Source organism: Perkinsus marinus (genome assembly GCF_000006405.1).
Source record: "Perkinsus marinus ATCC 50983 genomic scaffold scf_1104296958234, whole genome shotgun sequence".
In the NCBI taxonomy this organism is placed as follows: domain Eukaryota; phylum Perkinsozoa; order Perkinsida; family Perkinsidae; genus Perkinsus; species Perkinsus marinus.
Genome location: NW_003206847.1, coordinates 562,300 through 589,766, shown reverse-complemented (window position 1 = coordinate 589,766; position 27,467 = coordinate 562,300). Strand labels below are relative to the sequence as shown.

Genomic DNA, 27,467 nt, shown 5'->3' with positions numbered 1-27,467 from the left:
TTGGGAAATTCACTGCTGGTACATGGCGTACGCGCTTCCGAAAAGTGTCTCTAGATGGACTCCATTTGTTGGTGAGACTATTGCGACTGGTAAACGCACAACATCCCAGGAGACGACAGCTGATCAGGGACCTAGCAGCAGCACTCTATCAAGCGCATCCTGAGGATCTTGCGCGTGCCTTTGAGGTAAAAAAAGTTGCAGGATTGGATTGCATTCTCACCAAGTCAGAGAGGTCTCGCTTTGTCCGCACCATCATTGTGGGGGGCGAGGAAACTGCTGAGAGGATCAAGCGCGTTGTGCTGATTCAGCACTGCTGAAGCATGAGAGAAATGATGAGGCGGCACTAGAAGGTTTGAAGCGCGCTGGTGATCCCGTCGAAAGGCTCAATCCCGCAGATATAGGAATTCTATATCCGAATAATATATACGCGCGCTCGACCCTGCAGCCACGGGCTTAGTAGGCATGCGCTGACGCGCAGGCACTGCCGACCCGCCAAGCCCCCCTCAGTGAGGGGTCCTCACCCAAGGCCACACCTTGATGATTCAACCAATGTGTATCATCCCAGTCACTAACAACCTGTCAGTGACAATCTGTAACCATTGCTCCACATGAAAATCCCTGGGAGGCGCATAGGGATCACTCACGCTTCTCACCTCAGCAGATGGTCGCATCCGGAGAATTAGCGCTTTGGTTGCGTATCCAAACATGCCACCGCAAGATGAAGAAACGCAGCCAGAGCATCAAAATTATGGAATACTCCTGTACACATTTTCCGAGCAAATATCAGTGATATTATATCACCCCTTACAACTTTATGGACCAACTTGTCCGCTTGGCCCACACCAATGGGACCAAAATCAGCATGATCAAGCTCATTACTCCACACCAGAAAGAAAGTTTCTCCAAACCGCACGCGGAACTCGAAGCAGCAGATTCAGTCAGGGTACTTGTGATGTTCAAGAAAGGCAGCTTTCTGTTTACAGGCATGGGAGGGAAAATTCTTGCAAAGGATTCATCGACAGCATCATTCCGAGTGCAATTCCTTGCGCTTCTCCTCGCGTCTATGTCGATCTCGTAATTGCTCCTTCGTTCGATGCGGTGCAAACCTACGATAAAGTCGACCACTCCACACAATATCATAGGCGAATGCTCAAATTCACGAGAAGGTTCCCAAGGTCCTACTTCAACTCAGGATCCGCGAGCATCAACTGCCACCGTTTCCGATATCCTGCATACTTTTTCATCCCTCGCTCCAAAGATTCTTGTTCCTCCTCCTGAACACCATATTTAGACTCGTTCTCTGATGATTTGGGGCATTATCTTCCTGCCTACCGTCCATTTGATCTGATGTTGAGGTGTTGGCATCCAGTCAGGCATATTTCTGAGCTCTCCCGGTGTAGCGTCTGCCTCCCGCGATGCTGTCTGAAGACGACGTCTCGATAAATCAATCGTAAATGAGCCTACCCCGCGCTCATCACAAGGCCCGTGATCTCGACCAGGAGCGCCTAGAGAAATCAGATATCGAACTCAGCAAGGCCAACGAGAGACAGCGGATCGTTATGTATGAAATGACCGATCCGAGCGAGCATAACCACAGCATGAGGCTCATACTGATGAGGATGCAAGATCTCAAATCCGCATTAAGACTTGTATGATGCATGTCGCATAGTCCAGGGCCAACCTCCCTTCACTCACTCACCTAGAGCAGCTGTCTCTGGTTCTCTGAATCGAGCAGCTTCATGGTTAGATTCTCTCGGAGCGGGAGAAGTAAGTCTGCTGTGGTGTCTCTGATCATCACTATCGTCTGTCTCTTCCGTGCCCTCTCCTTCCCCCGCTGCTTCCTCCTCATCATCATCATCACTATCAAAGGAAGCAGACACCTTGCGACCAGTACTGGGCCCATGCAGCAAGGGGTGCCTTCGATGGATACTACAAAAACAGGAGTATGACACAACACATCTCGCAATCGCAGGACTGGCCGCTACTCTCGATATGCGTCAGACGCCTGGCTAGTTTCTTGCCCCTGTTCTGCTCGTGCCACCGCTCGTTTCCTTCTCCTCTTAGCTTGTTCCTTCTCTCTGTGGGTCAGCGTGACAAAATGCAAGCGAAGGATCTACTCACCTCATGCCGGTATTCACAAGAGCAAGGTCATATAGAAGATCCTCCACTATTTGTGTTCGCTGCCGCCGATCTCCACCAGTATCATATCGATCGTGCATGACGGTGAAGCCTTGAGAAATCTGCAGGGACTCTGTCAGTCTTGCAAGCAAGCGATCAAGCACCCTCCAAGTTTACCGAAGCGACAAGGCTCATTAGACTGACTGTGTAATTCGATTAATAGCACATCACAGTGGAACGAGACCATCACAGATAGGAAAACAGTCTCGAACAGAAGAGGCAGCGAACGAAAATGTGGTACTTTTCGAGCCGCGTTCACAAACTTTGTGACACAAAGAACTTACATATTCGAACACCCGATTTTGCCGAGATGACCAACAACCATCCTTCAAGTGATCGGCGAAGGTTTTGTAGATCTCGAGTAAGAATGAATGGGGGTTGTCCACGTATAGGGTGGCCACAAGTATGAGAGAGTCCCAGGCCTGGTCCAGAGCTGTGGGGCTCTCGCTCATGTGATATGAAGTACAACAAGGCCTAGTAGCCAGCAGTACGTCCCCCATCAACCCATCACACAACAACTTGTACTGACTATGAAGCCAAATGTCTACATGAAACAGAGCGCCGAAAGCTGCGAGTGATATGGCACTATCACCTCGTGAACCAGCTGGTATACCTCGTTATCAGTTAGTGACATCCGTTGGGCGCGATGACCTTGCGGTGTACGAACTGGAAATATCCCGGGATAGCTGTATTTGTAGTCCATTCTATCATGGGGGGATGGAGACCAGCACGCCGATATGTGAGCGCCTGAATATTCCCCGTCGTTGAAGTAGATATCGAGCCCAATAGTAATGATCATTATACAATTTGGGTGTCAACGTGGGTGTAACTGCCGGAGATCTCAAGGCGTAGACCGGAAGAAGGCTTGGTCACCAGCCAGTCTCCGCGATGACAGTGCAGGACACACTTTCCAATATAACTCATACATCTAATCTTCGAAGTACAGTAGTCTTCTCGTAGGTTGTCACAGTTCTTGAGGCAGTTATCACGACCATCCTCGCTTAGTCGGCACCAATATCTGAGAGACAGAGAAACAGCATTCTCACGCTGTGTCTGACAATGCAGCTCAACAGCTTGTTAATATCTGCAAAATGGAGTCCATATTTGGACTCGAAAATTTCGTTAACAGGTGACCCGTTTACCTGTTACAGGTCAAAAACACGGCTCATGAATCAAGGTTTGAAACAGCGGATGCAAGTTTGACTCGTCTAGTCATATCATGGCATGCATGTGTTGGTTACCTTGGATCATGCTCATGGCAAGAACGCCCGTTGAAATGCTATCAGCAGTCGATAGTGTGGGATCACAGCCAGTGGCCCTTTACGGAGTCCATCGCAAGAGTAGGCAGCGCCCCCCTCCGAGCTTATAGATCACCTCAAGAGATACTTCAAGAGATGAAACCATCCGTCTTGTTCGGCAGACGAGCCCAAAGCTTCACGGTTAAGTAAACCGTGAACTCGAAGCCATACGGAAGTTTCTATGATGCGGAAAGCTCCTGCTATTGTCAGTTCGCGAAATAATTTGACGATGTACACATCTGACCCATTCCACCGACCGTTCACCCTGAGGTCCGGCTCCTATTGCACAGTGTACGGCAAGGTTTCGATATAGCGTGGATCCAGGGTATTGAAATGTTGATTGCAGTCACCGCATCGAATGTCCGCGCCATGGAGGCCGTAGGGTCACTAAAGTCGTGACAAAGCCGAGTGCAACTCGGATACTTATTAAAAATTTGATCAAGTATCCGAGTTGGACTCGAGTTTTGACCGCCAAAACGCTGCAGCTATAATGCATGTAGTACTGTAAAGGAACTATATCCCCATAGCTCGGTGCATGTCATGTGTGTCTTCATTTCATAGCTCCAAATACAAATACGAACAGGTGCCCGAAGTGCTGCGAGATTTGGTGCAAATGTCATCCGACCGATCCAGAGCGATGTCTCTAAATTGGCCCACTTGTGGATGGTCCAGGTAACTCTTGTAGAGCATATCGAACAGGAACTCCGCTTCGCGACGAATACTTTCCACCATCCGATCGCTCGATATGACCATCTGTGCTCCGCGCTGTCCGAATTTCATTGTCCAATGATCCTCAGAACTGATAGACTTACTGTGTACGACACAGTGCGTCGTAGTCTCCTGTAATTATAATGACTGTAATGACTCACCACAGTCCTTGTGATTGCAGCACTATCTCTCATAACCAACGAGTCATTAATGATGACTGATGTTCTTTGCCGTCCATGAGAAACTTCATCATCAAGCTGATGACATCAACCGGACTACAAGAAAATGCACTTCGAAGAGCCTGATCACGGCTCCGATGGGGGATGATTGGAGAAACATTTTCGGGCAACAAATGAAAGCAAATTGGAACTTGAAAGAGAGCATGATCTTTACTCAAGGCAACAGTGTTTGGCGAACCACATACGCGATTAAAACTAGGTAGAATCAGTGCGGATCAATATCAAAAGAACTACTACAATGGATGTCACGGATTAAGTCACATGAATGCCACACGGTGTGGCCCTCATCGTCCTGACGGTGCGGAACGGTTTCATCATGAAAATTACATGGTATGAAACTCATGAGAAGTTCGTATCATTGGGCGATACCATTGACGCCACCCCACCTTTGGGCATCGTCCAATGGGCGGCAATGACGAAATTGTTCCACGAGACTGGGGTGAGCAACTCGGGACTGGGAATGCGAATCATCGAACTCAAACGTGAGAGACGGTGAATAGAAACATCATGCAGCATTGATCATCTTTGAAACATCGATTATCAAAGCCACCATTCAACTGCTTTTGGGTGTACCTGTCGTGGCTTTCAGAGAGTATAGGTGTGCGATGGGATGGCCTACAAGCTAGAACATGACGCCAACTCTTGCAATGTTCTTCCAATCGCTGGGGATCAGCGAACTTTTTACGGCAGTAGCTGCAATAGAGCCAACCTGAGGGCTCCTCAGGATAGTTGTCTCCATCCGTAATAACTATTCCATTCCGCTCCATATCATCCCTAGTAAGACGTTGCACATTGGGAACCTCAACGAAGCTGAAAATCATCCATGACTGGAAGAGTATTAGACGAGAGTCTCAACTGAGATTTGCTGGAGGCTTCCGTCCCAAGCCGGCGTGGCGGCAGTGTTAGACCTCGCTGCTCACAGAACGCATACATTCCAATCCTCTGAGTATGGAAGTCATCTCGTAGATGGTCACGGATCTCGACGAAGCCTTTGAGACCGCGCTCGCATAGTTGGCACCAGTACCTGAAAGTTCCAATTACGAGATATCGAGACTGTATCAAGTAAGGTCCAGCAAGAACACCGCCGATCTCGACGAAGTCACTTCTACCAAATCAAGAGACCACTTGGAGTTACCTTACTTTTGTGCAATCATCTCGCCGTTGCAGGGTCTCAACTTGAGAGAAATTTGATGGCTTTTAATCAGATCCAGTCGCCTAAGAAACTCCGATCCTCATAGAATCCAGGGATGCCAAAACCCACTTGTTGAATTCGGCGCACATATCCAGCTGCTCTCGATAATAAGCCTTCCTCCACTTATGATGTTCGCGTGTGAGATGGGCCACAGAGAATCTCTTCAAATCTATCGGTGGACACTGCTTATTCTGGTCACAATATACACAGTAGAGGCAAGAAGAGGATATCTCAACTAAGAGGAAATGGCCGAAGGCAATCAGGAACCCAGCGGGCATTTACACAATCCTACTCAGTCCGCTCTCATAGTGATCCATTGGCGTGTCGAGAAAGTCAATTCGAGCAGTCTGCACAGGAGCTAGGAAGGCTTCAGCACCATCATCAAAGAACATATGAACGAACGGTGAAGTTGCCAAAACATACTTGATCTTGCTCTCCTTCCTCATACTCAGATCCTCAAAACGCCTTAAGGATACATCGCTCCAACTAATGACCACAGCAGCCTACCTTCGCCGCTCTTCCGTCGACAAAGCCGAACTCACCAGACCCTGACTTGAGGAAGGCGGCTTAGCAAGCTCGTATATCCTCCCATCAGCCGCGCTGGGCCATGCCAATCCCTCCCTCGGTCGAATATCTTCTCGCTGCTGTTCTACCCGCCGTCGGGGACCGTCCCACCTTCTTGGACCTCGACTCTTACTGCGGCTTCTCCTCCGATCATTCTGCCAATTCCCACTGTGTCTATTGTTCACATCAGCCCAATTCCCCAGCATCCCTTCTCCATCACACCACTGAGCTCTCTCTTGAGAAAGAAGCCTCCCTTTCCCCATGCGTAGCTCTACAGTTCTATCAGTCGGGGGCCGCCAGTTATTGACTTGTCCCCATGTCTCACAGCTGCTCGAGCTGGTAACTGCAGTCATCTTCATTGGATTCCTCAATGCCTTGAGCTCCTGCTGCCCTGAGGGCACGTATATGTAGTCGAATATTCTACGCTCATCGGACTTACCCCTTTCTCTCATCGGCGAGCCTGCAGAAGGTCCTGATGGTGTTATAACATGAGCGGAAGAGCTCGAGAAACTAACATGACCATATTTGAATTCAGCCGACCGCAGGGACCACAGGAGAATTCAGAGATGATCATCACATACGATCATTCAAAAATGTCCGAGCTCGCCTACTCGTTGACCTCTGGCCGATCCTCTGGCCGTTCCTCTTCCGATGCAATTGCTGTGCCTGGTGCTGACATTAACAAGATATTACGGAGCGTACAAGTAACATCAAAGGGCTTACTTCCGGAGCGTGGCTGTAGGTTGGTCGTTGTAGTAGGGCCTTCATGAATACTACTATGTGACTCCGACCTCCCCTCCTCCTCAGGAGGCAACAGATCAGTCGGGATGCAGTACATTAACTACGAACTAATCTAATCAACAGGCACTGAACCAGATGAAGGCCCAACTCGACTCCAATGACCATGAAAAACTAATAAGCATTGAGCGTATACATGCACTGAAAATCAACCCGCTATACCCAGCCATAGGCCTATTCCCATCGAGACGAATCCTCCTATGCAGAGACCTGATGAAAAACGAAAAGAATACCCCTATCTCAGATCACAACCTTATTAAGCAGCGGTAATCAGTCCACATGAATCACACCCGATGACGCAGCCATGATACCCTCTGGCTCGACCAAGTTATAAGGACATCTCATACAATTGGGGAAAATTCGCAACGTAACAGAGTATCTCAAGCTACAAGTGTAGCGCCGTTAAAAGCGAGTTTTCCTATCAATTGCAGCTCCGATAGAGATGAGAATGCGACGAGTCCAAGATGACCTTGCCTGAATTAAGAGCAACCGCAGAGAAGCGGCCAGCAGCCTTCAGCTCGTCAGCTGTGAGCCCCGGTATCTCATTCACAGTGATGAGAGTGAGGCTCACTGAATAACCGTTGGCCAGTCCGAATATAAAAATGACAGGGAGCGAGATCCAGTCGCTTGAGATGACCTCGGTTGCACAAGAAAAGAGGAAAGGAACAAGAAGGGCACCTGAGAAAAAGGAGAGGGGCCGACGATGACAACATCCAACTCGCGGAACAGCAGAATGTTCGAGTAGAGTTCAATACTCAGGATGGGTAATATTTATCCGCCGTTACCAGCATTATAAGCCGAACAGATTTCCTTCGATCGAGGGTAATATCGGAGTAACTTACGGAATATGAGGGTTAGCCATACATTGGAGTGATCAAGTGGCCCTCGAAAACGAACCGAGAATCTCCCGATGACATCTGCAGTGGTAAAGACCGTAAGTAGGATGGTCTGGAACCAATGGTCTTTGTCGAGAGAGGTAAAGGTAACGCACGGGATGGCCGTGATGACCTGACGCAAGGACCCTAGCAAGAGGCGTGCCTCGGCAAGTCGCAGCATCTCCTAGTCGAACTAGAGTTTTTCGCAAGAAATCACCCCGCTAGTTACTCATCGTCAAAATGCCAACTCATGGACTCACCGAAGGATAGCAAGTAAGAGTGATCATCAACTGGGAGAAGATAATGGCCTCGTGGAACCATACTTTCCCGATGACATCTGCTATATGGAGAGAACGGTGGGGATTACCATTCGACGGTGGACCTGAGACTACATAGAAGGGCCTCTGTTGAGACTAAGTAACAGGCTCACTCAGCAGACTCCGAGTCATGTCTCCATCAGTACTGTCCTCATTGTCATCTTCCCCAGGTATAATAACGTTATGCAGATGAGCTGATATCGGCATACTCATCAGGGAGTAGAAGCAAACAGCACATATGATGATCTGAATGAGACTCCCTTAGCCGCACACCCACTCTACTGAGGCATCCCCTACCGTGACCAGAGCCGCGCTGAAGTATAGAGTAGTGGCGTCAACTACAGATGCTGCCATCACTTTAGTGATATCCCGGTACATAACAGATACGAAGGCTGATAAACCTGTGGTGGAGAGAACACCTCTTTTACAGCAATTGTTGAAGAACTTTCAAACACCGGCGGAAAAAAATCGACATCACCTATGCCGATCTGCATGGCTTCCTGCATTCTGGGCGAGTACTGCGAGTTCAAAGCCAACAGGCTCGAATCAGCAAATGCTGTCACCACCGACAAGAAGAGCCTGAGAGAAACAATTCCAGGGGCGAGTTCGAGAACAACCAGAGGTTGCTATATCGACACACGACCCTTCCCATGCGAGTGCAGTAATATCACAAGTCGTTTGTCGACTATCCCAAGGTGTTGACTGCCGGAAAATTTAAGAGGAGCAACCATTAGAGTGTACCACATCGAGCTCTAGATGTCGAATATCAGATGTCCAAGAGCATAGCTGCTATCATACCACACTTATATAAACCTCCCTCAGATATGACCGGTATAGTCTGTTAGTACACTAGAGTCATGAGGGATACATAACGAGTCGCTTCTCCCAGACTCATCCATCGTGATAATAGAATGACCAGTAAGCCAAAGAACTGCCCAGCGAAGGCTCCGTAAATACGTTGCTTGAACTGAGCACAACGCCAAGAAGAGATATCCGTACATCATTGCGTTAATCAACTTTCATGTCACATCTCGCACGCTGGTTCCCTCGCCATATATCATGGAATGTGGGTATTCGAAAACATCGCGTTTGAAACAGAAATACCAGTATACGCTGCTCCACAAGAGATCTAGTAGTAGACTACATATTCATGAGTTCTACTATCACAACAGCAGGGAGCATTACCTTGAAACTCCTCCCGAGGGAAAGGGCAGCTACCGTTAGTATAGTCCCAGCCTGATATATACAGGTGATGGGGAATTCGACGTTCGTATTTGGGAAGAGACTTCGCCAATAGTCGAATGCTGCCCATATAGCTGAGACACAACAATGGAGTTTCACCCGTTCAACGCGACTTCATGTAAATTGTAGACGTTTTGTCTTCGCGACCGATAACGCAGTTGTTCACCTCGGAATTGATTGTTAAATATGATTTTCACTAGTGTTCTTCATATCACGGATGAAACTCCAATGATGAATACTTGGGTTAAAAATCATTATCACATTCACCGTGCACACTAATTTATGTGCTTACGACTCCGCCATCAAGACGTAGAAATGAAATTACGTCCGAAGTCAATCGAGAGTGAACGATGCTGCTGCCCATGTGAGGCACACATCGGCAGTCAACCCGCTGAGCTATCCGTAAAATATTCCCATAATATTTGCGTCGATGGCGTTCTCCCAGACGCTACTACTACTACTACCTGATATCGGGAATAGATATCCCAAACCTATAATAACCATCCTCACATAGGCTCCTGTAGTAACTGTGACGAAATGGCCAGCTTGAAGTGGTACACCCATAGAGGAACACAGTCCACACTGTCGGGCCCAGATGCTTCTGCCTATCATGATATTCTCTCAGTTTTCATCCCAGGAAAACTCTACAGTGCGTGCCAATTCGATATGCAAGTGTGTGCTAATTTCCGAGATTAAAGTGAATCACTGTGAAACTATATCACATATACAATGTAACAATGGCTATGACCATGTGTTGTGACCTAAGTACCCGCTAGAACTGTGATAGCGACAACTTGTTCACTATAATTCGTCCTTCGAAGTAACACACATGAGCATATCAAACTGACACGTACTGTATTGAACGTGAGCTGCGCGATCGCTTGCTACATCGAGTCCGATGCCAGCAGAGCGGATTCGCGACATTCAAACCAGCGATTGACGGTCGTCAATATCATCATCGTATCACCATCCCTCGCAAGTGCATTTACTATCCCTTACCAGTGCACTACGACTGGGCCACCATCCAAGGTAGACTACAGAGGTTATCAATCCGGCACACCCAACTATTGCTATATCATAACGAAGGCTGTAGGGGACGCCCAGAGCTCCCATAATCCCATCTAGCAATCTCAGAGTTAATTGAACGTGTGAACACAACAAGACTATCACCAACACATTTACATCATGGCCACTCGAATATTGAGCCAGGAACGACTTTACCCTTGAACTCAGGTCGCTCGCTGAGCCATATATCACTAGCACGGCGTTCGGATGCCTTGCGATACTTTCCGTATTTATCGATGCCTGGAGGTATCTTAGGAGAGTAGAAGTATAAACACAAGTCATCGGTGAAGCCAAGACGACATTCCTCGATAGTCAACACTGCTACTACATAAACAGTTTGACGCCAACAGCAGGCAAGCTGATTTCATAATTCATATTAGTGATTGTAGGAAATACAATAGCATATTAGAAATTCAAAAAACTAGCTTCCTCACGAGTTTCATCTCGAGTCAACGTCTATGCCCTGCCTAGTAATGGCAACCCTCCCACCCGGATGGATAAACTCCAATCCCGGAATATCTACATGTACTACTCTTGCTATCCGCGAAATCATCAACTGGTTTTCAGAGGTACCCAACGTATCGCTTCCCAAAAATTCCACCCTGAGAACACTTACCGTAACTGTAGGAGCCCCAGGAATTCGAGGCCAATCGAGAGTCTCTGAAGGTTCAATAGGAAGGGCTGGGCTCTGAAGCAAAGACCAGCTCATACCATTCCGCGGAAACTAAACGATGAAATCTGCGATGAATGAGTGCTCTCATGATACGATGATATTACATGTACGAATGTTGTGTAAAAATGCACACAGCGGAGGAAAGTAAATTAAATTTTTAATTGAATTAGAACATATAATATCATCCGTGCTTCACTCCCTCATCCACACTATAACCGGTCCACAAGGATAGAGGAAAAAATTATCACAGCACAATCAGGTCATTGTACCTCAAAGGTCTATTATAGCTCCCATGCCGCCTTACCTCCAACACTTCAATATCGTCAACCGTCCTCTCCTTCTCAAGTAACGCCTTGAGCCTTCTACTAGCTCCAGATTGCCGTCTGGTCAACCCGAACGTATCGAGAGGCTTCTCCCCGACCAATTGCTTCCACACCGGGTCAACCTCTCTGAACGTCGACCGTACAACTCTGAACCTCCGATGAGAATCAAAGTTGGCTGTTTTGTGAAGCTCGGGCGTTGGTATTGCTATTCTCCTCGCGTCCCGAGTCGACCTATGATGCACTCGTCTGACGATATCTTCCAGTTTCTTCCCAGTGCGGTTTAGCTTGAACCACATATCCTTCAACCTGAATAACAAGTCGCCTCTGCTATCAGCTCCACGGTGCATTCCACTGCTTGCCGAATACGGCGATAAAGGCATTTCCCCGTACTACACATGGGCTGTACTGTGCTCCCGCATGCTCCTATGGTGCAGAGGCAAAACAAAGATGAGAAAAAAGGCTCAAAACTGATAACTCATATAGGAACGAGGTGGACCGACCGGAATCCGCCGAAATTTGCGCTGTTCCATCGAACTCACGAATGCGCTCGCCCGCCGCAGGGGGGAACCTGTTCCTTGTAGTCTCCCTTGAAGTTTGATAGTGGGGACTCACCCCTCTCTCTATCAGAGATAATGCTCGCATAGTTATTATCATATTCAACAAGTCATTGTTGTAATGACCGTACCAACTAGCACCCGAAGGTGCGGGGAGATGACTGTGGAACAGGTCGCCGAGATCTGCCAGGCTCGAGAGCTATTCAAAAGCCCCCACTTGAACGCTAAACTGCTGCTGCATGGACAGGGCTTCACCAAGATGTGCGACCTCAGCCAGTACTTCAATGTTAAATTCCTCAGCCTCGACTTCAACATGATCAGCGTTATTGAAGGCCTGGAGTATCTCTCGCAGCTTACAGCTCTCCATCTACAGGGCAATCAACTCACGATGATATCAGGACTTGAGCGTAACGTCCATCTGAGGGTACTCAACCTCAGTGACAACCACATCAAGGAGATCGGCGATGGGCTGAAGAATCTTGTGAATTTGTCGAACCTCAACTTGTCCAAGAATGAACTCAGTGATTTCCACCAGGCCGTTGATGACTTGTCGCACTGTCCACTGACCACACTAGATCTTGGCAGCAACAACTTGAGTGAATTCGACTGTCTCGATGAGTTCTCAGAGAAACTGAATGGCCTGAGGTGCTTGTACTTACATAGGAACCCGGGAGTTAGAGCAGTTAAGCATCTCCGCAAAAGGCTCATTTCGATGCTACCACATCTCAACTACCTGGATGATAGGTGATCATTGAATCCCTCCAGCGTTAGAATCGTTGGTGTTATCAGGCCTGTATCAGCTCTCGAGCGTCTGGGGGGAAATATCGACCGGAGGCAGTTTATTAAGGAAAGCGAGATGAGGGATGCCGAATGGGAGGATCGACAAAAAGAAATCACCAAGTAGTGTTGAGCCGCCATGTCTACCGTAGAGAGGTGTTCTGTAGACGTCGTGAAATGGCATTAGAACGAATCGCGAGGGAGGATTTGGCTAGAGGCCTCAACCAGCCAGTGAGCAGGTTAGGGCACACAGAAAGTTCGGATAGAGTTGCACGGGAGGACAGAGGTAGGGTAACGTGAAAGTGTGAGATGCTGATAGTAATGAATCAGTGCGAGTGATGGCCGAGACGGGACCACAGCGAACGATACATGTGCCGTCGAATGGAAGGCCGGCGACAGAGGTATGCAGAGATTGGGGTTATTGGTGGTCAGTGAGGGCTTTACTCATTGCTAGGTGTAGTAAAGAAAACTGTATTACACACTACATTAGGTAGTATTCGAAGCGTTTATATTCGACGTTAAGTGATAGATCAGCGTACTGAAAAACTGAGTGCAGTACATGTTTGGTGTATTATTACTTTAGTGTACGAGTATGGTATTTACTACGACAGCCTTATATGCATTGTTAGTGTCCCTGATACCGGTGTGACAGGATTGTTCTCTAGCCTGCTGACTCTGCAAGGTACTATGGAACGATGAACAGTTATGGCAATCGGTAGAGGTTGATCGAGAGGCCCTCATGCGGGATGCCAATCTACAACAGGCCTCTGGGACAGTAGGGAACTGGGAAGGTATGTACATGTACATTCAAATTCTCAGAGGAACCCTCTTGTCCTCAACGACCCTCCATCTCCGACCTCTCGAACTACTACTGCCCCTCGGGGTAGCGATCTGGGAGACATGGACTGACCATGAACAAACGTTGTCGAGAATTGCCCAATATGCTATCAGTGTTGCGTAGCAGGGCGACATAGCTGATTCATCTAGTTTTTTTTGAATTCCAAGTATGGTCGTGAAGATATTAGGTCGGGGGACTAGCAGCATTGCCTGGTGGACAGTTGTGTATGCCGCTGTTGCTTGCTTGCTTGGCTTGGTTAATAAAGCACTGGTGGAGTGGTATCACTTTAGAGCATTCAACATCCTCACTGTGGTGACACGTGTATTGGCGCTCCCTTTGATATGGGGTATGGCTAGTGGGAAGATGAGTATGATGGAAGAGGTAGTAGTGGTAAAGAATAGCAGCACGGCGTATTCGTCTCGAAATCATCGGACTAGTTGATAGAGCGAGTAACCCTTTCCTCATAGTAAACCGCGTTATAATGAGTGTCTCTCACAGAGAGTAAAGCACCCACATGAGAACACTCAAACAGAAATTCAAAATTTTCGCGATATTGCTAATAGCTCTGGCAGTCAAGCTACAGTTGAGATGTTTCAACACTATAACATCCAAGCTTGACGAATTTCCATCGCGATTTCGTCCGTCTTCTTCAAAGACCGATTCGGATATTTTTTGAGGGTGTGAGGCCGTCCCTGAGAACATCTCCATGCGAGAGGGTGTTCGTTCATGACGTTCTTATATAAGCCTTATTAACGTGATGTCATGTTGATCTCAGGTTGTGGCTGCCCTACGGCGCCCGTCTTGGCTCCTCCTCGCCCCTATAGTTTGTCGCTCTCTAGAGACGGTGGTATCGTTCATGGCAGTTCAGTGGACTAACGTTCCGATGTACCTTGTTTTACGCCGAGCTAATACGCTTTTCGCGTTGGTTGGCGAGGCACTCATTTTGCACAAGTCGATTCGCCTTGCCTCGGTAGAAGCGGTAGTAGTCATTCTGGTCGGTACTGCCCTGGCTGGCTATGGCGACTTGACTTATGATTTTTTCGGATATGTTGCAGCTTTTTCTCAAAACTTTTTCACAACGGCGTCAAACGTTTGTACGTATCGTCTCACGCATGAATCGGCGCAGACTTGCCAGGTTGAGGTTGCGCTTTTCATTCACACACTGTTCTCCATCCCGTTGCTGTTGGGACTGGCTATGTGGACAGGAGAGCTTACTGCATCTTCGATCCCTCTTGACGGAACCGCCCCGGTATTGATGTTCACTATCTTGGTATACGTATTGCTAGTAGCGCTACATCAAATTTCTAATACGATGTCAATTGTGAATGGTGGTCCGGTGAGCACTAGTGTTGCTGGAAATTGCAAGGACATTGTGCAAACCATAGCAGGTGAGTGATGATGATGATGTAGAAAGGCATATCAGGAAGGATCTGGTTACGTTGTTAGGTGGACTGTTATTTGATGACTACATCTACGATCATTGTAACGTCGCGGGTATCTGCCTCAGCTTTGTTGGCTGTGCACTTTATATAAAATCGAAAATAATCACTAACGGGGCTCAAGCGCCGCGGAAAGAAGTGAATGGGATAAGGACAAGCTCGGATATTCTTGAGAAGAATATTAAACTAGCTTGAAACGTTTATTGTACATTATCAATGGTGTTGTTCGTGTTGTTGTTGATTGTGTGAAAATCGATCGATTGGGCGCGCGCGGATTTTTTGCTCGACACTGAATGGGCTATGGTGAAGTGACACTGTACGATAAGTCTAGATTTACCAGAGGTGCGGTACATGACATGGCCGTTTTAACTATATATCAGATTATTACATCCTATGTTGGCTAAATTGATGTTGAGTGATTAGAAAGAAGCTCCTGAGGTTGCTAAGTATCTGATGTATGCTTATCCTCCTATTATCATTAATGTTACTCGTAGTAATTCCTGTCAAGTTGCCCCCGACCTAGGTGATTTTGAAAACAAGTAGGGTCTATGCGACTCACAGCCCAGTAAGAATAGTTCCACCTTTCTCTCAACGTGTACGATAAAAGTGCCGTTACGGTCTGCTCATTCTGTGTTGGTTCCGATCACGTTATAGTGAGCTTATGATGTGGAGGAGGTAGCCAGAGACTCTTCAATGAGGTTTGTCGTCGAGTCGCTGGGCCTCTCTTCTCAGAGTTAACTCGAAAATCAGTTTGCCGTCATTCCACAGTCCCTTGAGATGGACGAGATGAGCGAGAAGGAGATGTCTGCTGTTTTTGAGGTGTTGGATGGGCCTTGGCAGAGGTAGCCGGTGCTGTGCTTGATCAGTGGCTTGAAGGGCATGCTTAGCGCTGCCCTGGTCAACGACCCAAGTGTTGTTGCTGTTATTGGTATGTACCAGCAGGTCTTACTCGATGCAGACTTGACGGACGAAATAAGCATGGTGTCCAAGCAGAAAGTGATTCCTGTTGGAATAGAGGCTCTCGGGGAGTTATGAGGACCTCGAGCGTTGTTAGAGACACTAGAAGGGGTCATTGCTCAGCGTCGTTTGTAACAATACTAGAGTATAGATGGGCAGCGTAACGTTTTTAAGGGTTTACGCCTCGATGTGCGTAACGTAAGTAGTTTACGGTTGCGGAAAGAGTTCACGACTTTACGGTTGGTGCTGGACTGTCTTTTTGGAATTGTGGCAGAAACATTCGCTGTAATGCACTCCACCATAGCTCAAGTAGTTGTTAAACTCATTTCTGGTGGCTCGGATCCAACCGAACGGCTGAGGGAGTAACATTTAGTTTCCCATTTACCACTCGTCTTCCTTTTAAATTCCGTCCAGCTTACTCTCAGACTGGCCCGAAACTCCTTAGCCGGCCTCGTCTTCTACGCACGCGCATTCACATGGAATAGACTTAGGCGACTCGAATGGTCAATCCTCGTTTTGCTCATTGCATCTCCGTAAGGCCCGTTACGATGCCGGAATTTTACGGTACGGGGCTTGAAGCGTAACCGTAAAAGTGAGCAGCCGTAATTCTGCCCATCTATACTCTAGGGAAGTTGAAGTGAGTTGGAAGGGTTATTGAGTGGTTGGGCGGATGGACATCGGGAGATAATCGATTACATACGTCTACGACAACCCGTGGGGTCTGCATAGATACAATGCATAAAGGCAGGGATACTTTCAAATCGGAATCATGCGTAGTTCTTAGGTTAATGCGTTTGAAGTTAATATCTTCATGTTGAGTTAATTACTTGATGGAGGGCTATAAAGGGAAATGACTTGTCTTCAAGGGTTTACGGTATCGGAATAGTTGCATTAACGGGGTATTCACAGAAAAACATGAACGAGTATAGAAGACATGATAGAGATTGTTTTGTCAGTTGTGGTAATGGAAGATTCACCGCCGCCGGCAGCGAAGGATGAGAAGCCGAGGGCGCAGATAAGCGAAGTTGTTGACGAGGTGAAGTTGTGGGCAGTAGAGCTTGAGAAGCTCCGTCGTGGTACGGCTTGTGTTTTCCTCAACCAGTTTGAAGATGCCGAGAAGATCTTCCGTAGTGGTATCTTCGCAAATTCAGAGTATGATATGCTCCCTGTACCGGCGCAAGGACATGACCTACGCCCTGCGTACGCCTTTCAATGGGCCCTGGCTAGTTTGTTGGATGGCTTGGCTTCGTTCGCGAATGATCAACTCGATGACTGTCTTAGTAGAGTTTGGCTGACTGAAAAATTAGCAGGGGAAAGCCCGGACCAGTGGATTGGTCAGAGATTCCTCAGAGGTATGTGTTACATGTTTGGAGGAATAGTGCAAATTTTACAACAGTCTTTTGTGAAGGCTGGGGTTAATCTAACCCGTAGTTGGACTTTGATAAAATCCATGGAGAAGGAGGTGTTGAACTACGTGGGGTACGAGGCCGACGTGGTGAAGTCTTTGGGGAGTTTTGTAATTGGAACCCTCAACTTGGTCGTGACTATGCTGCCCGGATCAATAGTCGCGGTGGCTGAGCTCGTGGGCTTTGATGGCACTAATAGGGCTGCGTCTATCGGTCTCCTAGAGGAGTGTTACCAAGGAGGGGGTCTCTTGGCGCCGTATGCGGCTCTTGTTATATCGGCCTATCATTTGCAGATGAGGTCATTCATGGGAGAGTCGCCGTCGAATGAAGAATTGGATGAGGTGCGAGGCATCCTCGATGAGGGGCTTGGGAATTATCATAACAGTTGCGTATATTTGATCGAGTTGGCTGAATACCATGCTGTGAGAAGGAATCCTGAGGCCGCACTGAGGACCATGGATGTGGCAGGACGTTCTTGTGATAGGCCGGCACTGGCCCTTGTGGTTAACATGAAGAAAGCGGTTTACCATATGTTGTGTGTGGAGTGGGAGGAAGCTATTGGCTGCATTAGAAAGGCAAGTCTATGTCATGAGGAGGTTGGTAGGCGTACGTATGTGCCCTTCTTTGGAGCGTTAGAGGCTATTTTGAGGAAGCTCACTGGACAGGAATATCAGAGCTGTATCGAACGAGTTGAACGGTATCGCGCTATGAACAAGTCCAACTGGCGTGCCTCGGACCTTCTAGCCTTCAAGAAAATTGAGGAGTACTCTAAGAGGCCTGACAGAGTGATCCCCTCTATTGATGTGGTGGAGCTCATGATGCTGCAGTTCTACTGTTTGAATAAGGCTTCTATCGCAGTCATCAAAGGCCCTTTGACCACGCTCTTGAGCGAGACTAATACGACTTGCATTCAAGACGAGGCACGGCGCCTGGTATTGTTAGCAGAGTTGCATAGGCTGGCTGGAGAGCCGGATGAGGCGATAAGACTGGCAGGAAAGGTCATTGGGAAGGAGGATGAACTTATGCCTCCTCAGCCAGTTCCAGAGTCGGCCGATCTGATACTCTTGAGGCCCTACTGGAGTGGTACGTGCCTTGTAGCTCTGCTTGTGAAAGGGCAGGCTCTAGCTGACAAGGGTGAATGGGAGGCTGGTGATGAAGCTGTAGAGCAGATGAACGCGGTGGCCTGGCGCTTGCAACAAATCGATCCGACACCGAAGGCACGGAAGAGCTTTTTGGCGATGATGAGCAACACTATACAGAGCTATGCTGGGGCTAAGCCCAGTGGAGGGTACTTCGATATGACTTTGAAGTTCAAGAGGCACGCTCTAAGGAAACGACTGGAGGCACGTGTAAAGAACGAAGTGTGTGATGGTGAAGAAACCCTGGACAGCGGTTTTGTTAGCGCTGATGAGGAGCAGGAGGAGGAAGGCTGATTTAGTGACAAATCTGTGAGTGTTTTGTAGTAGTCGTTTGTATTATTATATTTTCTTGAAAGATCGTGTTGTAGTTACTCTTGTTAATTTACACAGTCTCGCAGTCATGGATCTTCAGAGCCATTCAACCTGCACTGGCTCGGTGTGAAGTGAACACTGCTATCCTTTTTCGTTCTGTTCTTGTGTTGAGGCATGTATTCGCAAGGAATAACAATGCGGCGGTTCTGATGTACAACAAGGTCGACTTGGAAACGTCTGATGATCTCTCGTGCTTTCAGCTGTGTGTAAGGTTATTTCCCCATCATTCGCTGATTCAATTTTCACTATGTTTTCAAGTCGAATTCAATGATATCGTTTTTTGCCATCTTGTTTCTTGTATTGTTCTCCGCTAGCCGGGAGAGACAAGGTTGAAAGCAGAGTTTTTCGGTCTTTGGCAGACGATTTTGCGAGTCGCATAGGAAGGGAGCCGTCTGGTGTGCGCTCTTCCCGTGTGGTTTTTTATTGTTATATGTATTGGATTTCGCGGCTCAAAACTGAACACGTTGATTGGAGAACAGAATGTACAATCGCATTAGTTTACTTGCAGATTTCCGCATGTCCCTCATCGGCATTTCCAGGGATGTCGCGGCCCTCCGAGAATTAACGATCCAGGAGTTCACTAAACTGAACAGAGAAGTGAAAGAGCTGAAGTCGAAGGTCACTACCTTGCAGAGGCAAATCCATAAGCAGTCAGCTCTCAAGCATGGTGGACTCATATCCTCCCCTGAGCCCGACGACAAGACGGTACTCTACACTCTGAGTACGCTGGCTCTCGATGAGGTCGTGGAGGATGCTGTCGCCAGCGATAGGACTGAGGACACTCTAGAGGCATTATCGATGGAGACTTCGCTGGAGGGCAGTACTGAAACGACCGAGCCGCACTGTGAGGGTGGGAAAGAGGCTGAGGGGAGCAAAGGGTTGGTCGTGGGCAGTCGGAGCTCATCGAAGTCGATTGATAGTCGGAGGGACTCTTTCATCAGCACAGTATCCCACGTTGTTGGAAATGTAGCAAGTAAGATTCTCGAGGTGTCGTCGTATGTGATGCTCTCTATCAGGAACCCCGAAGAAGTCCGCATCGGCGTCAGCTGCCGGCGCTCAGCCTACGTCCACTAAGAAGCGACGCCGGCTAGAGGTGCTGGTCTGTTGCGGCGATTGACGAGATTGCGGTGGTTTGTAGGTGGACACATCTTACTTGGTTGAAACGGACTTGACGGTGAAGCACGATGGGAGAATACTGTGTGATCTATACCGGGTGAGGATGCTGACGCTGGTGGTGGTGGTGGTCGAAGTCAACATTCATTTGTCTCTTACAGTTCTCCCTCTGGCCTAAAGGAATGCTCTCGAGTCAACTCCGACAGCAGTTAAAGAAGGTCCCCTGTATACGAGAACTACTGACAAAGGGCGATCTATCCATACAAGGGATCTCTAAAGAAGGTCATTCGATTGACCTCGACGAAGTCATCACTGCCAACGACGTGCGAGACTACACACGGCTCATCGTTAGCTTGTGAAAACGTCATATTGCATTTACTCAATGTAGAGGCTGCTGCTGCTGCTGTTGTCATCACTTCGGTGGTGGTGCAAGTAAGTTTGATTGAATACTCCTATATTGGGTCTACCATTGTAGGGGTATACCCCAAACATGCTATGCGGTGATCGTCTGACTTCTTTGCACAAAATTTCCGTAGATGATACCGTGATGGCTATTGTGTGGGTCAATGATTCGGGTGGGCCCGAGGTAATGTGTTTGCTAATCGGTACGGTGCAAGTGGCATGTTTTGAACCTGGGTCTATTGGATGGTGGCTTGGTGCATTATCAGCTACACCAACTTTACTACGGGCGACTGATTCGAGTAGTTCTTTGTGGCTTCTGTCTACCTATTGACCGCACAGGGGAACATCGTGGACTCTCATTCGCATGTAAGGGTGACTATGAAACGGTCTATCGAGAGTGCACCGTGCTGGCCGAGGGGAGCTCGGATGCCTCGACGATAGTCTCGAAGACTGCACCTCAAAAAGACGTTATTGCTATAGAAAATGTTGAAGGAGGTTGACTTTCCAATTCTTGTTGTGATAGAAGTGAGCTTCCTATCTCATCTTACCATTTCCCACCATAAATGGCTTGCTGGTCTCCTTCTAGAGCCAAACCTGAGGAGCAGCTCACTTTCCATGACAAAGTGTGTTGGCGCATCGCCTGTAGCCATCCGTACCGTATTCACTATAGATACTCAGAGATATACCTCTAACAAGTCGGGAGTGGACCTCTACCACGCACGAGATGACTGATATTGAAATTCGAGGCCCACCTCCAGTGATGCACGACCGCCAGAGGCGGTCATTAGCTCGGTACATTGTGACCAAGCCAGCATCAGAGTTGGGGGGACCTGTCCACTTCTCTAGTGGTAAGCGTCTGTGTCAATGGTTGTTGTACTAGAAGTAACGTGTTGGAGGTACGTACAACCCAATATCGTATGAGTTCCCGGAGCTGAAGCCAAGGGAAGTGGAGGAGACAACACAGCCGACTGTGGTGCGAAGGCGTGTAGACGAGCATTCTATACAAGCGTGCTTGCCTCCCAAGAGCAGCACTACGCAGACCGCTCGCTTTGAGCCGGTCAACGCTTGTAGAGTTTTGTGACTGCGATTGTAGTGACGACTTGACTGAACGTAGGTGTCCAATACGAGGCGCAAGTCGCTAGTGGCATGAGGCTGTCGAAGCACGCAAAAGCGTCCCTCAGGGAGTTCATATTGAAACCTGAGATCAACTTTGCCATAGAGCAAGCATTACAGCAAAACGAGACGATGGATGTATTTGCACGGGACTTTGATAAACTCGGTAGGTCCATGTCGATTGCTCCTGATCTGGCTGAGCTCCAGTGGTAGGTGTGGACGAGTCCCGCATGGCTATGCTGGATGCAAGTCTCGGCTCAGGAGCTGAAACTGGACTCACCGAGGTAGGGGCATCCTCCTCACTGCCGTTGACTACGTGGGCAGCAGCTGCCGGTTTGGTCAGTGGCGTAACTTCCATGATGTTACCTACACCAGAGAGAAGAGGATTGAGTGCATCCATTGGGTGCCAGAAGAGCCCGATGTTGTTGCTGCATCGTACTTGGACAACCTTACCTATGGCCAACGACTCGAGACCATGGGCAAGGTGAGCGGTGGGATAGGATGCTGCCTCCATTGGAGGAGCGCCAGAGGGTTTCCTTGGCGAGCTGATGTTAGTGTAGCGTGACTCAGTCACACGATACTACCCAGGGTGACTGGTTTGAGCTCATGTTCAACTAGTAAAAAATATGAATATATATAATTTCCCTCTACTGGTCATCTTATACCCATTTCATGTTGTGAAGTGACCGTCATTATGACGGTATAGGAGCTCTGGATTGTCGATGACTTTCTTCTTCCCAGCCTCGTCCATCCTGCATCCTGCTGTGGTCATTCCACAATCCTCTGTCACCCCACGCGGCACTGCTGAGCCCAAGCGAGGTCGTCACCTTCTCCTTCTGCCCGACGGACCGTCGTTTCGTGGTCGGTGGACTCATCACAGGCCAGGTAACCCCTGAGGGTCCCATATCACGGTCGAACCGAACTGTTGTAGATGGTGCTGTGGCGCGTGACGGACCAGGAGCTAGGCGTTACTGCTGCGAAACGGGGGAAGGTGGCTAGGAAGAAGAGAGAGAAAGAAGGCCACGACAAAGGGGACGTTGAGAAGTCAAAAGAGAAGGTCAAGACGGTGATGACGACTACAAAGAACAAGCCAGCACTGGAGATAAAGCACAAGTATAATATTCCTATATATTGCCCTTGCCCTGTCTGGAGGTGCCTTATGTTCAGGCTAGTCTCTACTATAGACGACTCGCACAAACGAGCCTGTCGGTCGATCGCGTGGTTGCCGCATTGGCTGGATGTGGAACGCAAGGGGAAATGCGTTGACAATAGGAGCACATTGGAAGGAGAGGGTGGGCCTGTTTGCCAACTACAGCTGCTTTCGGCTATGGTATGTTGTTCATGTTAGAGGAAACTGTCGAGAAGGCTAAGTTCTTCGTGACAGTCGCTGGTGACGGGCAGGTCTTCCTTTGGGACTTCCAGAGTGCTAGGGACGCCGTAGTGAGAGGTAAGCAGTCTCGCATGGGAGGGTGGTAGTCTGTGGGCTAGGCGAACATGACTTCACCTGGCGGCCTATACATAGTGTCCAGCTGCAACGACAGGACTCTGGCACGGAAATGGGGTGTACCCATATACTGCCTCTGGCCTCTATGAATCTCACCCAGAAGGCTCAAGAGGTGACCATAGGGAAGATTCTGAGGAAGAATTGATGTTCTTGTTAGAATCGAGAATCGAACTTCCTGAGTAACTTCTTCGCCACGACGGAGGAGGGTGAAGTCATCTTTGGAGATTGGGCGGCCGTGGGTAGCGCTGAGAAGAAGCCTGAGTAAAAGCCGCATGGCATGCGCGTTGTCTAGTGGCAGCAGTCGTGGGCAGGTTGGTGAAGTCCCTCTGTGAAGTGAGCAAGACTTTTCGACCTCTTTTGGAGCTGAGGGAGTCTCATAGGATGAGTGTGAGTTATGAATGGCCCTATGAGGCCGAGACGATCACAGGGTCATACTTCCTATGGGGCACTGTCTCGAGACTCGAACTGTAGACCCCCCATTAGTCCTTGGGAACAATTATTAGATGTGGATACTGTAGGAGATAAATGAATAATCCTCTAGGGCTTCTCTGTGAGAGAACCATCATACAACTTCAACGACTCTGCTCGTGTTTTCCGCAATACGCGTAGTACTCACATGTATTTCTACAAAGTAGAAACAATAGAGTCGTTTCTCCACTGTAGGCTGCTGCCACTGCCCTGCCTTTTTCCTCAGGACCTCATGTTAGCTGTATCGGACTGGGAGTTCTCCCTCTGGTATATTGGAGGTTCCGCACCGTCTCTTACTCGTCCTAGAAGGGCGAACATGGATGAGGAGGAAGAGGAGGGGGACGAAGTGGAGACAGCGAGGCCTGTCAAGTCCCTGGCTGACAGAATACGCGAGCCTATATTCCGGAGTGCGGCACCAAGCAACTACTTTGCGTGCGGAGCTTGCTCCCCGTCACGGCCCGCGGTAGGGCGGAGGTGAACACTGGTTGCTCATATGACTTCGTAGAGGGATCATGGGAAAATTTAAAGTGAAGTATTGGAAGAATTGAAATGACGAACGCCTGGGTCTAGTATACACTTCGTAAACTGTGATTATAGACTGGCAGGCTTATGCGATACGCGGAACATTGATATCAAATACCAATACTATCAACTTGACGGTTAATGTGCTTCGTTGGACAGGTGCTTTACTTGGGCAGAGTCGATGGTAGTGTGGACGTCTGGGACTTTACCGACCAGAGTCATCAACCTCTGATGTCCTTTCCGGTCACTGCGGCTGGTCTCACATCTATGACCTTCTGTCCAGAGGTAGACACTACGGTATCACTCGTGATTCTATGGAGAATGGGCACGAGTGTTCTTAGGGGAAGTCACTCATGGCCGTGGGAGACGACCATGGGCATCTCCACGTGCTCAGGTTGCCTGTTAATCTTGTGTGGGGCCCCGATAGGGAGGAAGAGGTATGTGTTCTCCCTGGGGGCGGTCGGTGGCACTATGGAGTTTCGATTCTGTTCTCGCAGATCGTTCGGCAAATCCTGGATCACGCCTACCACAACCTTGATGGAGTTCCCGAGAGGAAGAAGATGCTCGAAGCTCTCAAGCAACAGAACGAAAAAGTGACGATTGGCCTCTGAGAAGATGAGGACGTCACTGCAATCATCTCAGGACACAACTACAGGTGATGAGGAGACAGTGGTGCTGACAGACTCGATGGTTGACGAGGAATACAAGAAAACACTGGCAGAATTCTGTGAAGCGGCTGGAATACCGCAGGCGTCTTCCTCTGAAGCTCCTCCCATGTGAACGTGATGATCCATGCCTCTTTGTACTCCGTCTTATCTCCGGTTGCGTTCTTGAGTGGTACTGATCTAGTATCCCGTAAACGGCGAAGAAGCGGTCCCAAAGATGATCAGAGTCGTCATCAATGATCAGCATATGATATGATTACTTGAAACACTGTCATGGGATCCATCACCGCATTCGATCACTCTGTCACCAAAATCAACACTCTGACTCAGTGTCACTAAATGAATCGGCGATTCCGCCTGAGACATGGCTAATGTCACATGGGAATACCTTTTTGACGGCGCCATTGTGTGCACTATTCTGACCTCTTATCAGGATACCTTTTTCCTCTGAAGGTGGTGGGATATTATATGATTTTGTTATACAATAATGTGTGAATCTATTTTAATGACATTTCCCTCTGAAGTCCATGTGCAGAATCGAGTGAAATGGCTCCTATGCGTTGCTACGCATCCAACCAATGGCGTCTGACCCTCATTCCATAACTCAAGCTTTAGTCGAAGTAATTCAGAGAATGTGCTGTTGTGACGATGGGCGTAGAATACTGAATTCGATTCTATCATTGGGAGCTTAGTCCAACTCGCGGTATAGATATCTATCTCGGAACGGCATGCAACATCGGAACCCCTCAGCTAATCTCCGATGTCGCGACCTATAAGCATCACACTGATAATAACCGAAAACTACTTTCGTAGGAAACTTCATGGTACAGAGAGGGATACGTTTTTCAGTGAGTTATGTTCCTTCGAAATACTTTAGCCCATTGTTATCACCAATGAGAAAGTGATTAGATATGAGCGGTCCTGGCGAGTTGGTAGCATTTTTATCTCCAAGAATTGGGCCTGCGTCACCGTAGGTCACTGATCGTACTCGGACGAATCCGGCGATATTGCCGATGCCCAAGGTGAATTGATCATCGCCGATGGCGACTTCATCGGGGATGACCTGGCTACTCGTCATAGACGTACTAGATTGGTAGTGAGCCACTGTATTCTCGCGGTCGGCACTTCACCACCCGACTTGGGCAAAGAGAACCCTTCCGCCTTCGGTTGAAGGTGCGGTGTTATGTTACCCTTCAGAAATGGATCGCTGGGCTGCACAGTGTAAATCTGCATCGTCGAAACTACCACCCGAAATTGATGTCCGTATTCGCGATATAGATTTCCGGGATGTTTACTTGTTACGCGCCCGCATCTACCCTTCTCGGCCATCTTCCAATCTCTCTCGGCAACGCAAGCACGGTGAAGTATCAAGGTGAGCATACAGCTATCTATCTTCCCAGGTATAGAGGGACAAACTTTATGTGGAAGTACTCGTTGCAATGCACTCCTTGGCTAACCCCCGCAAAATTCAACGCCAATAGAAGCAACAATCAAAGCAATTTTCATTAAAAAATAGAGAAGTATCAGCAGCCAGAATTCGAGCTACTGCGCTGAGCATATCACGCTCGTTTCGCTGATTGACGGGGCCATAGGGCGTACCTTGAGGGAACGTTGGGAGTCTCGAACTGCTGGAGGCAGCCACTCACATGTCCATGCCACAGGTGACCACTCCCAAGGCTCCGACGAATGAATCGTGAGTTTCAAACCAGCCTGAAATCGGGTATAATATTCCTATCAGAAGGCTTTCTCTTACCACTATTGTGGAGCCCCTGAACAGCCAGTAAGAGACTCTTGACGGCCAACTGTAGTTGGGCTGACTCAATCGAGGGATCATGACCAGCCTGGCCCTGGAGGGCAACCTAAGGAGGGGAGTGCCACGGGACTATCGGGATGATGTTCTTCCCTACTTGTTCGCGATACTTCTTATAGGCGATGGCGAAGTTCGTGAGCTGCATCAATGTAAAGAACTTCATACACATTTTAAGGGTATCAACGGGCTTGCTATCACGTCTGATCTGAAATAGGGAATACGGGAGAAGGAAAGCGATGGGGAGCTTCTCACAAGGCCGAGCTTTTGGAGCCAGAGGACACGATCAGTGAGGAGGAAGGCGAGCAGTAGACTCTTGCTGGCCACTCCGAGAGCCCTGTCGACCTCTGACTTCTTATTAAACTCATTAGGAATAGTAGGGATCACGGCCAGTTCCTTAAACCACCTGTAAGGTCATGTTCAAGGAGGAGTGGTATGATACCTGCTGTTACCTAAAAGTTCGTCTACTATCACCGAGCAAGCCTTGAACCATCTTGATCTGTCTGTAGAGCTCCTTGGTACTTGAGTCGGTCGACTCCAGAAGAATACCACCCCACATACGAGCGAAGTATCTTCATATGGAGGTTCAAGACAACAGTAGAGCCAAGAGTAGGAATCTCCTCGTACTGAGCGCCTCTCAAGAGTTTGTCCTTGACCTCCATTCTGGCTAGTTGACCATTGACCACGGCCAAGGAGACCGGCACCAGGTCCATCTCGGAACCATCTTGGGACATTGATAGAAGTTAATCAACTCAGTAAGCCTACACGTCCCGAATAAATAAACTCTCGAAGTGAGAGTTTTAGTAGGTGACGGTATGTTAAATAAACTCTTCTTGAGATCCAAGAACACTACGATCGGATTTTACATGTAGAACTCAGTCTGGGAAGCGCTCTTGAAACTCAGAAGGGCCCCATGTTC

At 48.4% G+C, this 27,467-nt stretch overlaps 10 protein-coding genes across 10 annotated transcripts; 5 read left to right on the top strand and 5 right to left on the bottom strand.

The window, feature by feature from the left end:
* Positions 1 to 965: 965 nt before the first annotated feature.
* Pmar_PMAR006168 (hypothetical protein) lies at positions 966 to 2,656 on the bottom strand. Its single transcript, XM_002774535.1, has 8 exons — positions 2,463 to 2,656; positions 2,122 to 2,240; positions 1,986 to 2,078; positions 1,700 to 1,929; positions 1,465 to 1,505; positions 1,333 to 1,422; positions 1,183 to 1,274; positions 966 to 1,106 (listed from the first exon to the last, which is right to left on the bottom strand). The coding sequence occupies exons 1-8, from the start codon at positions 2,628 to 2,630 to the stop codon at positions 1,025 to 1,027; spliced, it is 915 nt and encodes a 304-aa protein (XP_002774581.1). The 5' UTR covers positions 2,631 to 2,656; the 3' UTR covers positions 966 to 1,024.
* A 2,903-nt stretch (positions 2,657 to 5,559) lies between these two features.
* On the bottom strand, positions 5,560 to 6,061 carry Pmar_PMAR006167 (hypothetical protein; the record flags this gene model as incomplete). Its single annotated transcript, XM_002774534.1, has 3 exons — positions 5,560 to 5,638; positions 5,685 to 5,850; positions 5,908 to 6,061. The coding sequence occupies 3 exons, from the start codon at positions 6,059 to 6,061 to the stop codon at positions 5,560 to 5,562; spliced, it is 399 nt and encodes a 132-aa protein (XP_002774580.1).
* Positions 6,062 to 7,125: 1,064 nt separating this feature from the next.
* Pmar_PMAR006166 (equilibrative nucleoside transporter, putative) lies at positions 7,126 to 9,975 on the bottom strand (the record flags this gene model as incomplete). Its single annotated transcript, XM_002774533.1, has 10 exons — positions 7,126 to 7,187; positions 7,452 to 7,655; positions 7,820 to 7,985; positions 8,113 to 8,234; positions 8,283 to 8,415; positions 8,467 to 8,570; positions 8,648 to 8,748; positions 9,018 to 9,136; positions 9,355 to 9,485; positions 9,876 to 9,975. 10 exons carry the CDS (start codon positions 9,973 to 9,975, stop codon positions 7,126 to 7,128), a joined length of 1,242 nt encoding a protein of 413 aa, XP_002774579.1.
* A 1,478-nt stretch (positions 9,976 to 11,453) lies between these two features.
* Positions 11,454 to 11,778, bottom strand: Pmar_PMAR006165 (hypothetical protein; the record flags this gene model as incomplete). Its single annotated transcript, XM_002774532.1, has 1 exon — positions 11,454 to 11,778. A coding segment is annotated over one exon (325 nt), but the record flags the coding sequence as incomplete, so codon positions are not given.
* A 369-nt stretch (positions 11,779 to 12,147) lies between these two features.
* Pmar_PMAR006164 (leucine-rich-repeat protein 4.3, putative) lies at positions 12,148 to 12,930 on the top strand (the record flags this gene model as incomplete). Its single annotated transcript, XM_002774531.1, has 2 exons — positions 12,148 to 12,770; positions 12,816 to 12,930. The coding sequence occupies 2 exons, from the start codon at positions 12,148 to 12,150 to the stop codon at positions 12,928 to 12,930; spliced, it is 738 nt and encodes a 245-aa protein (XP_002774577.1).
* Positions 12,931 to 14,482: 1,552 nt separating this feature from the next.
* On the top strand, positions 14,483 to 15,013 carry Pmar_PMAR006163 (UDP-glucuronic acid/UDP-N-acetylgalactosamine transporter, putative; the record flags this gene model as incomplete). The annotated part of the gene is made up of 1 exon (XM_002774530.1): positions 14,483 to 15,013. A coding segment is annotated over one exon (531 nt), but the record flags the coding sequence as incomplete, so codon positions are not given.
* A 1,988-nt stretch (positions 15,014 to 17,001) lies between these two features.
* On the top strand, positions 17,002 to 18,961 carry Pmar_PMAR006162 (hypothetical protein; the record flags this gene model as incomplete). Its single annotated transcript, XM_002774529.1, has 1 exon — positions 17,002 to 18,961. The coding sequence occupies one exon, from the start codon at positions 17,002 to 17,004 to the stop codon at positions 18,874 to 18,876; it is 1,875 nt and encodes a 624-aa protein (XP_002774575.1). The 3' UTR covers positions 18,877 to 18,961.
* Positions 18,962 to 19,470: 509 nt separating this feature from the next.
* On the top strand, positions 19,471 to 20,426 carry Pmar_PMAR006161 (hypothetical protein; the record flags this gene model as incomplete). Its single annotated transcript, XM_002774528.1, has 4 exons — positions 19,471 to 19,927; positions 19,971 to 20,047; positions 20,093 to 20,167; positions 20,229 to 20,426. The coding sequence occupies 4 exons, from the start codon at positions 19,471 to 19,473 to the stop codon at positions 20,424 to 20,426; spliced, it is 807 nt and encodes a 268-aa protein (XP_002774574.1).
* Positions 20,427 to 21,812: 1,386 nt separating this feature from the next.
* Pmar_PMAR006160 (hypothetical protein, conserved) lies at positions 21,813 to 24,856 on the top strand (the record flags this gene model as incomplete). The annotated part of the gene is made up of 14 exons (XM_002774527.1): positions 21,813 to 21,866; positions 21,926 to 22,066; positions 22,324 to 22,467; positions 22,514 to 22,695; positions 22,750 to 22,874; positions 22,931 to 23,029; positions 23,071 to 23,198; positions 23,244 to 23,347; positions 23,398 to 23,473; positions 23,781 to 24,017; positions 24,236 to 24,361; positions 24,418 to 24,513; positions 24,574 to 24,669; positions 24,719 to 24,856. The coding sequence occupies 14 exons, from the start codon at positions 21,813 to 21,815 to the stop codon at positions 24,854 to 24,856; spliced, it is 1,746 nt and encodes a 581-aa protein (XP_002774573.1).
* Positions 24,857 to 26,383: 1,527 nt separating this feature from the next.
* On the bottom strand, positions 26,384 to 27,282 carry Pmar_PMAR006159 (hypothetical protein; the record flags this gene model as incomplete). The annotated part of the gene is made up of 5 exons (XM_002774526.1): positions 26,384 to 26,451; positions 26,495 to 26,600; positions 26,649 to 26,756; positions 26,804 to 26,954; positions 27,023 to 27,282. 5 exons carry the CDS (start codon positions 27,280 to 27,282, stop codon positions 26,384 to 26,386), a joined length of 693 nt encoding a protein of 230 aa, XP_002774572.1.
* Between the last annotated feature and the right edge of the window lie 185 nt (positions 27,283 to 27,467).